The sequence below is a fragment of the Acipenser ruthenus genome, chromosome 1, assembly GCF_902713425.1.
Source record: "Acipenser ruthenus chromosome 1, fAciRut3.2 maternal haplotype, whole genome shotgun sequence".
Classification (NCBI taxonomy): domain Eukaryota; kingdom Metazoa; phylum Chordata; class Actinopteri; order Acipenseriformes; family Acipenseridae; genus Acipenser; species Acipenser ruthenus.
In genome coordinates, this window is record NC_081189.1 from 85,529,272 (window position 1) to 85,540,444 (window position 11,173).

General features: G+C 42.5%; 1 protein-coding gene across 2 annotated transcripts in view; it reads right to left on the reverse strand.

The window, feature by feature from the left end:
* The window catches only part of LOC117420563 (folliculin-interacting protein 2-like), a 51,996-nt gene extending 40,823 nt beyond the window's left edge, over nucleotides 1-11,173 (reverse strand). For both annotated transcript variants that reach the window (XM_034034017.3, XM_034034016.3), the window contains exon 1: nucleotides 10,907-11,173. In XM_034034017.3, coding sequence (XP_033889908.3) covers nucleotides 10,907-11,094 — 188 coding nt within the window. In that variant the 5' untranslated portion in view covers nucleotides 11,095-11,173. The remainder of the gene's footprint in view (nucleotides 1-10,906) is intronic.

The window sequence follows — 11,173 nt, forward strand, 5'->3', positions numbered from 1 at the left end:
ACGTGCTCAAATTTGTTGGTACCCCTCCACAAAAAACGAAGAATGCACAATTTTCTCTGAAATAACTTGAAACTGACAAAAGTAATTTGCATCCACCATTGTTTATTCCATATTTAATAGAAATCAGACTTTGCTTTTGATTTTTTATTCAACATAATATTGTAAATAATAAAACAAATGAAAATGGCATGGACAAGAATGATGGGACCGCTAACCTAATATTTTGTTGCACAACCTTTAGAGGCAATCACTGCAATCAAACTTTTTCTGTAGCTCTCATTGAGACTTCTGCACCTGTTAAAAGGTAGTTTGGCCCACTCTTCCTGTGAAAACTGCTCCAGCTGAATCAGGTTTGATGGGTGCCTTCTCCAGACTGCAAGTTTCAGCTCTTTCCATAGATGTTCGGTAGGATTCAGATCAGGACTCATAGAAGGCCACTTCAGAATAGTCCAGTGTTTTGTTCTTATCCATTCTTGGGTGCTTTTAGCTGTGTGTTTTGGGTCATTATTCTGTTGGAGGACCTATGACCTGCGACTGAGACAGAGCTTTCTGACACTGGGCAGTACGTTTCGCTCCAGAATGCCTTGATAGTCTTGAGATTTCATTGTGCCCTGCACAGATTCAAGGCACCCTGTGCCAGGCGCAGCAAAGCAGCCCCAAAACATAACCGAGCCTCCTCCATGTTTCACTGTAGGTATGGTGTTCTTTTCTTTGAAAGCTTCATTTTTTCGTCTGTGAACATAGAGCTGATGTGACTTGCCAAAAAGCTCCAGTTTTGACTCATCTGTCCAAAGGACTGTCTCCCAGAAGGATTGTGGCTTGTCAATATGCATTTTAGCAAATTCCAGTCTGGCTTTTTTATGTTTTTCTTTCAAAAGTGGAGTCCTCCTGGGTCTTCTTCCATGGAGCCCACTTTCGCTCAAAAAAGCGACGGATGGTGCGATCACAAACTGACGTACCTTCACCTTGGAGTTCAGCTTGTATCTCTTTGGCAGTTATCCTTGGTTCTTTTTCTACCATTCGCACTATCCTTCTGTTCACTCTGGGGTCGATTTTCCTCTTGCGGCCACGCCCAGGGAGGTTGGCTACAGTTCCATGGACCTTAAACTCCTTAATAATATTTGCAACAGTTGTCACAGGAACATCAAGCTGCTTGGAGATGGTCTTGTAGCCTTTACCTTTACCATGCTTGTCTATTATTTTCTTTCTGATCTCCTCAGACAACTCTCTCCTTTGCTTTCTCTGGTCCATGTTCAGTGTGGTGCACACAATGATACCAAACAGCACAGTGACTACTTTTCTCCATTTAAATAGGCTGAATGACTGATTACAAGATTGGAGACGTGTGATACTAATTAAAGAAACTAATTAGTTTGAAATATCACTATAATCCAATTATTTATTATCTTTTCTAAGGGGTACCAACAAATGTGTCCAGGCCATTTTAGAATATCTTTGTAGAATAAGCAATAATTCATCTCTTTTCACAGCTTCTTTGCTATATTCTATGACATACCAAAGGCATGCAAGTATACATGATAAAATAGCTTTTAATTTCATCACTTTTCAGGAGGAATGAAGCATTATTTCAATGAGCTGTAAAGGTACCAACAAATTTGAGCACGTCTGTATATAAAACTAAGTGGAAAATGATTGCCCAAAGGGAAGACTACTGTTACCGACAGAGGGCTGTAATGCTCAAAGCTGCAGGCTTCCCGAGGGGTATTCAATTTTCCACTATGGCTGAGTCTGCAGTACATATTTAATATATGAGTAAGTCAAGACAATAATTGAGACAAGGTTGGATAGAAAATACAGCTTTATATATTTTGTTTAAATATAGTTGATACAGCATAAGTAAATAAACAAATAAATAACACAAAATGTTTTTGAAGTTCATACTGCATAGTTATCAAAGTCTTTTTGGCGTACAGCTCTCTGTCTGGCTTGCTGACTGCTGCATAACACAGTTTTGATCCCCACCATTATATTTGTTTACATCGTCTAGTTAAATTTGTTTGAATTTCAGAAAGTCAGTAAACAGTGACAGTAATGTTTTAATCACCATTTCAGTGTTTGGAGCATCTTTCTTTTGTAGTATGTTTTGCAATTCATTTTCTGTTAAGTCACAGAATCTCTGTTCAGCAGTTTTTTCACATTCAGCCATTTTCTCTTGTTGTGTGGAGTGGAAATGAAGGGTGCTCCACTGAAAAGGGGCCCGAAAGTGATGTGAAGCAATCACATGACAGATGGAGACTATTGCCAGGTGGTGTAAGGATGTTAGGGCAATAGTTCAATCTATTTTTGCTCCTATGATTAGATTTTAACCAATCACAGGCCAGGGGCAGGGTCGTGTGAGGGCAAATTATGCCCTCACACTACCGGAAACAAGATGGCCGAACCAACGTAAACTACAGCTCCCAGACAGCTATCCGGTGGGAAGTGACGTCACCCAGGGGAGGGGTAGTTGGGATCAAAAAGGGCTGGCTCACAGCACTAAGTGAAGGAATGAGAGAGAGAGAGAGAGACAGAAAGTTTTGTAAGTGTTTTGTGCTTTTGTTTCTGATTACCCGTGTATTGACCTGGATTGTTTGACTGCCTGTATTTTTGCCTGGAATTGTGCTGAGAAGCTGTTTACATGTACTGACCTTTGCCTGATTTACTGACCTGCCTTTGGAAAACATTTTGTAAATAAACATCACGTACCATCCTGATTAAAAAGGACAATTGTTGTATCAGAGACTGTTTGTTACCAATACCACTAGAGTTTTATGAGTTATGAGTTTTATAGACACACACACCATACTTTCTCAAACTAGCACCCAATCTTTACTTTGGCAGTTATATGGATAACAGCGTCTATGAGAGCATGTGCTAATTGGACACTGTGAAATCATCAATGCAGCACCACTGGATCCCACAGCAGCCTACATGACCAGATACAGTATTTGTCAAATGATTCACTTGAATATTTTACAGTCATTGAATTCTGATCTCCACACGCTCAGGTTTCGAATTTGATCTCAATACCATCAAATGCTGTGAATGTTTAATTAAAACAGGCAAAAACAGGCTATAGATTTATAACATAGGGGGGCGTAGTAAGGCACAAGGCCGTAGGCCAAGTGCCTTTAGCCCCTGGAAGCGTGGTTATTCCAGCACAACCAACACCCTGGAGTGTCTTATTGCGCTTATAAAATGGGTTACTAGTTTTTAGAAATAAAGATATAGACACATTATTATTTTTTTATTAATTGTGTGCAGTAGGTGGCACCGTTTGGTGAATAAGGGAGTTTCTGCCTTTTGTTTACAAGTTGACGATGGTACTCCAGAGAGGATGTAACTCCAGGACTTCCTGTCTTTCTCAGCTGGTGCCCAACAGCTTCTTAAACTACCTTATAAAATGGGTTGGGAGATATCTGCGTCCCGAGTACCGATGACTTAAGTTTGTTTAAGTCTGCTTGGGATACTGCAGGGTGATGTTGTGACTTGTCTTTCTGTTGTCGCGTGTAAGTTTTCAAGACAGAAATGAAGACGCTGTTTGCTGTTTTAAAGTGGGTATCTGAAATTATGTTTATAGATCGTCCCACTGTGGAAGGATTTAAAAAACGATTCAGGGCAGCTCGCAAGCTTGTGTAGCTCCTATCTGAATACTGTGTGCCAACTGATGTTCTCACTTCAGCAAAGAAACTTCTTAAAACTGTGTCTTAGTCTTAGGTGTAGTTTTCCAGTCCATATCATTTTTTGTTTGTGCTGACCAATCATTAAAAACTGACATAGCCCAAGCGGTTACTTTTTTAGATTCCGCTCTTCTTTATTGGCTTCAATTGTATTAATTTCAGCAGTACTGAGAGAGAGGTGTCTTGTAGTACACACGGTTTCATTTTTTTCCTGACCTTTTTTTTAAATTATTACTGTCTGTTCTATTACCGAACTGTTGCGGTCTAAATCCTCCAGGAATGTGTGGACATTGGAGTCACCAAACAAGTTAAAATTTACATGGATTTGACATTGTATTATTATTTTGTTTTTATTGGGGAAAAAATGGCGACCAATTCAAAATAATTTTTTTAAACGTTCTTAAACGCTTGGCGCAATAATATCTGTTTGTAATAAGTCTTAGTTGCTGGGACTTGTTTTTACCCATTTGTTGTACTGTAATATTTCAATGGCTTGGAATGCCTATCAGCCAATCAGGATGCAGATATCTCCCAACCCATTTTACAAATTTAAATGTTAGCTTGCGAGGTTCGGGGGGCGTGGAGCTGGGGGGGCCGCTAATCTCTAATCTTTCCATTTTCTAATCTCCGGTTAATTAGTTTCTATTTACTATTTAAGACCTGATCACCTGCACCTTTTCTGTCTAGTGTTTCGTTTTTGTAGCAAACGCTCAGACGCCGTCGTTTCGTGCTTCATCGCTAATATCTAAACTTCGTTGCCTCGCTCACGCAGGTCGTTTCTCTGCACATCGCTGCCAAGATATTATCAATCATTTTCTTACCTGCTCAGGTGATCTTTCTTTTCATTCAGCTTCTCTTTTCGGCTCCAAGAGCTCCAACATTACTCTTTCCTGTTCCATCCGGTCTCCACCTCGGCATCATAGCCGTCCAAAGTGCAGCTTCATTACTCAACTTGTCTGCAACTTTATCAGAAAGTCTGGTCCTCCGTTAAACTTCCAAGCTCCTTCGACAAGATATCGTCATTCCCGTTGTCTGCGATTGCCTTACCTTAGCTCTATTTAACTCTACCACGAAGTTTTGTCGGCTTAATCATTCTTTACTCCTCGCTTGCAATCAGACGCCCCTCCCCCCGCTCCCACTGAGCCAGCACAATTAGCGTTTCATCAGAAGATCCTGCCCTGGACCTCCATCAGCTATGTTGAACATTTTAAAGACGTATCCAGCCCATTCTAAACTCAATTTTTAACTAGTGGCGGCTCGTGACTTGACTGGTCACAACATTCTCCAACTACACTATTGTACTGTAACTTTTCCACCGGCGCCTCACAGGCTATGGTTACCACGGCAACGCCCTTATTGAGTGACTGCGGGGAGTGGTAAGTTGTCATGGTGACCAGGCAGCTTCATCAGGCTCTGCGTGCTCTGCGCCTCAGCACTGCAATCTTCCGGCTTCCTGTTGCTGCACTTTCACAACTGGCGGAGACCAATTCAACGCGCCGAACCATAACATCTAAATATTGCGTTAACTTATTTATATTCATGACTATCTGTCCTAAACATGTCTAGAATATTTATTATTCAAATCTAAAGGAATAAGCAAATGTTGTTCTACATAGACAAGAATTTTAATCGAAGTAACTTCATAGATTCTACCCTGATTCACTCAAGTCAATGATGTAATTCCAATCATAACCTCTAGATGGCAGTATAATAACACAAGCTCTCTCTCTATACATTAAACCAGTTTGGTTTCGCTGCAAAGCTCGGACACTACAGCTTTTCTATCTATTCCCACAGTTCTCACTCGGATGGATTCTCAGGAGTTCCCCTCCTGCCTCATCCTCTGTCTATCTATATCAAATGACATTCTTCAATTTCAACTCTTACCCCCCCTCACCCCGCCCCTTTGAGGCGTACTGCTCCCGACCAAATCAATAGATTTTTCAACAGCCTCAGAGCAGCAGATTCTTCATCCTCTTAGGTTCTACAGCGGCCTCAGCTCTATGTATTCTCCATCTCTGGCTTCATCTAAATCACGTTAACTCACAGTCCAATATCCACCGCATTCAGCAGATGTCTGTGCTCTACAGCAGATCATCACACTACCGATGGCAATCCACCATTCACTATTACAGATCCCTGCTTCAGCAGATATCTGCGTTCTGCAGCAGACCACCACGCTCTACCAATGGCAGTCCACCATTCACAATAACAGATCACTGCTTCAGCAGATCTCTCTCTCTCTACAGCAGACCACCGCTCATTATTGACAGCACTTCTTTGTTTACTTCCTCAGATCTCTGCACCATCCAGCAGATCCCGTCCTCTACTGTTAATTGCTCCTCACTGCAGCAGACCTCTGCTCCCTCTTCAGATCTACTCACTGTTATAGCATGCAAGTTGCTTTAGTTCAGTCTAAATCTGTACCTGCACTACTCCAGATCTTCCAACGCTTCCGCTTTCCTCCAATACGCAGATCGTGGAAGCATTCCGCAGTCAAGGCTAATGCTAATCCCCATCTAATCAAAAATACGAGGTCTTTTCTTTCTCAGCAATCTATTTATATGTCCACACATCCTCTCAAATATTACAGCATTAATACATGGTGAGAGACGCGGTGAGACTGGAAATCTGTCTTGTTTATGAGTTAAGGAGTTCCACTCTAGGAGAATAACTGGAGTTGTGAAACCCAGTCTCTCAATGTGAGTTCACCTTTTCCATTTCAAGCAGACATGATAGTAGCAGACCGCAGATCGATCCCGTATTAACTGACACATAGGATAGTCAACATCTCATCTCTGCCCTCCATTCCAGTAAATGGAGCACAAAGCGTGCTGAGCTTCCCCAGCAGTCGATTTACACACGTTCCAGCTGCTACCTCAACTGTCAGTTCCAGCTCCCCTTCGGCCTCCACTTTTAGTATTCAAGTTCCGTCGACTGGTCCCGTCTGCTGCGTGCCCCCCCCCCCCCAAATTCACCAGCTTCACCAGCTGTCATTTGACTGAATCATACTCTCAGTAACCTCCTTCAATCTGCTCAGCATTTCATATCTGCAGCTCTCCCTCCTTCGACAGCTTCATATTGTACAGCTTGGTCAATGTTTTAAACGTTCTGTGCCAGAATCGGATTCATCCTATTCCTTCAAATCAAACCAGATCACGGCTTTCATCGTCCAGCTAGGGATTTTTTCTTCCCACCATTCTCTCCATACCAGTAGTTTGTCTGACTCTTCGTGGAATCTTCAAAGTCCCCCCCCCCGCTGCACCTTCCCGCCTGCCCATATCAACAGACATTCTCTTTCACTCATCTCTACTCTTCGGAAAGTTTGCTTGTCCCCTTACGAAGATCTCCTCATGGAGACCATCTGCCTAACAGCTGATTCTTAAGAGCCTTCCCCTCTGCCTCACCTTCCCGCTGTCCGCATCAATGACCATTCTCAGTTTGCTCATTCTTCTCTTCTGAAACGCCACTTCTCCCCATACAAGGATCTACCTATGGAGATCATCTGCATCTGAGCCCTCTTCGGTCTCCTTAGGAGCTCAGAATCCACAGTTCTAATTTACTCCATCATTCAGTCGTGTACCTACAGACGGATCCATTTCAGCGCGGTCAGTTAATTCAGCTGTCAAGCAGATTCCCCTATCTGCCCCTTATTTTCAACGTCAAGGTATCTCATCTGCTTCTCGGCCATGGGCCGCTGGTCCTCTTTCGCAGTAGATTATTACGTTCAGAACTCGCAGTTACTTCTGCTTCTAATTTCATTCACCATTCGGTCGTACCTCCAAGAGGGATCAATTTCAACGTGGTTAGTCCATTCAGCTGTCAAGAAGAGTCCCCTATCTGCCCCTTTCATCAGCAAGGTATCTCCCCAGCAAGAACCCCTCCCCCCCTCCCCAGGACCCTCAGTTCATTGATTCCTCTCGCTCCTATCATCACTCATCGCTGGTTCTCAACCCACCTTCCACCCTCCAGAGCAAGCCTCCCTCCTCTACTCCACCCCCTCATTGATTTCTCTCACTCCTAGGATCACTCGTCACTGGATTCCAACCTACCTCGCCTCCAGAGCGGGCCTCCCCCCCCCAATCATTCCGTAGGCACAGCCCCCGCTGCTGCGAGGGCCAACATCACTCACAGCCTTCTTCGGCTTCCTCAGAAGCTCAGAATACGCAGTTTCTTCAGCTTCAAGCTTCCCTGCAGCGACGAAGATCTCCTAATCGGCCCACCTCTCCACCCTCCTTTCTAGAGCAGGCCTCCCTCCTCAGCTGTATTCTCCCCATTCATTTCGTATAGGTGCAGCTACCTCCGCTGCAAGAGCCAGCATCAACCACAGTCTGATCAAGACCATGGGCCGCTGGTCCTCTTCTGCAGTAGATTTATTACGTTCATTCATCTCCTCCGATATAGTTGCAGCCCATTTTAAAATCGCTAGCATGCCCGGAGTGGGGGCTACCTGTTCGCCGGGGCCAACAGAGGTTTTCCCCTAATCTGCCTCAAGGGGTTTTTTCCTCTCCACTGAGCGGCAGGTATACACATAGTCGCAGCCTACTAACAAATTTACTAATCTCCCTCTGTTCGTCCTGTTCGTCATTCTGGTCATTTGTGTATGTTTTATGCGTTGGCATGTGCTGTCTTGTTTGTCTCACGGTGTGGGAGTTTTCGTGAGGTGCCGGGGGTCCATCCTTTGGGGGGCAAGTGAGGCTCACTTCCCCAACCTCAGGGCTAGGCAGCCGCCTCCCTTACCTTCAGGGGTTCTCACCGCGTGAGTCAGAGCGGACCCCCGGCCAAACTCTGTTCTGTCGCAGCTCCTGCGCTCATCTCGCTCGAGGCTCTCTTCTATTCTGCCTCTCTTCAGGACGTGGTCACTCGTGCCGAGTCCTATACTAACCTCAATGCTTTGTCCTTATTTTCAGGTCCCAGGCAGCGTGATGTCTCGGCCAATCAGGGGTTTTACGAGCGCCCCTTACAGAAGCCTCAGATGCTGGGTACCTCTCTCATCTCCTCCCGAGGGGCGGCTTTCCAAGTCATAACCCTCATATGTGTTTTCAGGTTGCCGGGTCCTCCGCCCCTGGGATGTCGACAGCGTCGGCCCCAGTCGGTGACCTCTTTTCTATCCTGTTTCCGGTTGCCGGGTCCTCCGCCCCTGGGATGTCGACAGCGTCGGCCCCAGTCAGTGACCACATTCTGTCCTACTAACTGCTCCTTGCTACTTCTTCTGCCTTATCCTTCCCTCCCCAGCTCACGCCCAGTGAAATTATAACTGACTTACCAGGGAGTCATCTACCTGCTATACAGTCTATTTTTTCCTCTAATAATGCAACTTACCACATTTCAGTGAAAAACAAAACTGACGTTAGGGTCAATGTAAGCCATAGTGAAATAAATAAATGTATGTATTGATTTAAATGAACTGTAATGCATACCACAGGCAAAATGAATGGCGCAAAAATGGTAATTCTGTATATAGGCTTCAATTTCCATCCGTTCAGTTTGCATCCGGTGTGCACCGGCTGTTAAGTGTTTACTACTCACACCATTCTCACGCTTGACCGACGTGAATAGGTGTGCTTCTGTTGTGTATTTGAATGAACAACCAACCAAATCCAATCAAAATGTGTTCCAAAAATACCAAAATATATATGGCCAGGGATTACAAAAACATGGTTGTGAAACGATTCAATTCCTTTTAATACAACTTAATTGAGAAAATAACTGATTACATCTGCATACCACATATTAAGACACAAACTCATTGTGTTCTGGCCTGGCTAGTCACTTGAGCTCAACGTAGCAGCCAGTATCATGGTAACCAACATTTCTAGATTACAGCCTTATGCTGTAACACTGCAAAGATGAAGTCAGTACCTCAATACAGCAAATATGAAGTTGTCACTGAGATATGAGGCTTTGGCAGGGTGGTGGAAGCAGCTATTAAAATAACTGCCAAAAAATGGTTCATTTTACTTTTATGATACATATAAATGAACTTAACCGAGGGAATCATAGAATAGTTGCATACAAAGTATGAAGCCAATATCTAAAAGCTTTAGGTATTTACATTTGAATTTCACCAGGGAGATTCCATAACACTGAATATATGTAATTGGCATCTCACATAGGTCATGAGAAATTAGGCGTAGCCCACCACAGAGATGCCTTAAAAATGAAGATAATCTTCTTTAAATCATTAAAACATTCTACTTGATCTACCTGCTTTAATATCTTAAAAATAAAGTTTAAAACAGCAAAGAAACTAACCAAGTATGTGCTTGTTAAAATGTTATCAGGATATATGAATCTTTAATATTTAGGACTGTCTCATGTAGTATATCTGTGCTATGAGCAAAGATGAGTTGTGATCTAATAGTCACCAGAAGTTGTTTTGATTCAGTGGATGTTAAGCCTGCATTTGAAATGTATCATGTCCAATTTAATCTTTGTTGTTTATGAGGACCTTTTGGAACTGCAAATTAATAAACAGCCATTTGTAGAAACATAAACCATGAAAACGTGACCATTTAAGACTCCTTTTATCCATTAACGATACATTAGTTAAGTTATTGTACACACAAACACAGTACTACTGATGGTATTTAAAAACACAAAACAACTTTCTCTTAGGTACAAACACTCAATTAAAATTGAACATGTGCAGTAATATGAAACTGTTGCTTTCCCCTACCATATTTTAAAATGTTAACTGTTATAAATAATCATTATAAATGATGTCCTGTGTTTTAACAGACAGATGATATAATTCCATAGTAAATCACATCTTAATAGTACACATACTACTACACCACCTACTGTACTGTACTGTACAGTACACAAGAACATACTTCTGCTAATTCAAAAAAAAACATTTTGATTGGTTTTCTTTCAGGGGTTTAAAATATTAAAATAATAAACTATTAAATTAACACGGTTTCATTAAAAAAAATACCATCAAAAACAAAACAACAAAACACACACAACATTTTACAGACTTTTGTTGCAAACAACAGCGAATACTATATATAAAACGACTGATTATCTTCTCACGCTCGATTTACACCATCGATTATTATAAGTATATTATAGGGTTTTATTTTCATAGCAAAGGTGATTAAGTTCACGGAATCACTCGGTCCCATTCATTATTTTCATTCTTCATTCACCACGCTTTACAAGCTAAGAAACGCTGTCCGTCTGAACTAAGCCTTTCTTGCATGTGCAGCGTTTATACTTACCAAATCTCGGGTCCTTTCGAGCCCCTGGGTGAAGAAGCCGCGTTGGACCTCTTAATAAAAAGCTTCTGTAAGAGGGTAGAAGCCATTGTGTACCGTTTTAAAGGTATTGGACTAGTCTTCCTTGGTTTTGCTGCGTGGCCATAGTGGTTGATTTCAGCGGAGAAACTCCATGAGTCGTTATCAGTCATATGACAGAATGCATTCAGAGACAACAGTACAAGCCCAACCACACACCGTTTAAACCCAATACGCTCCCTATTGGCTGCA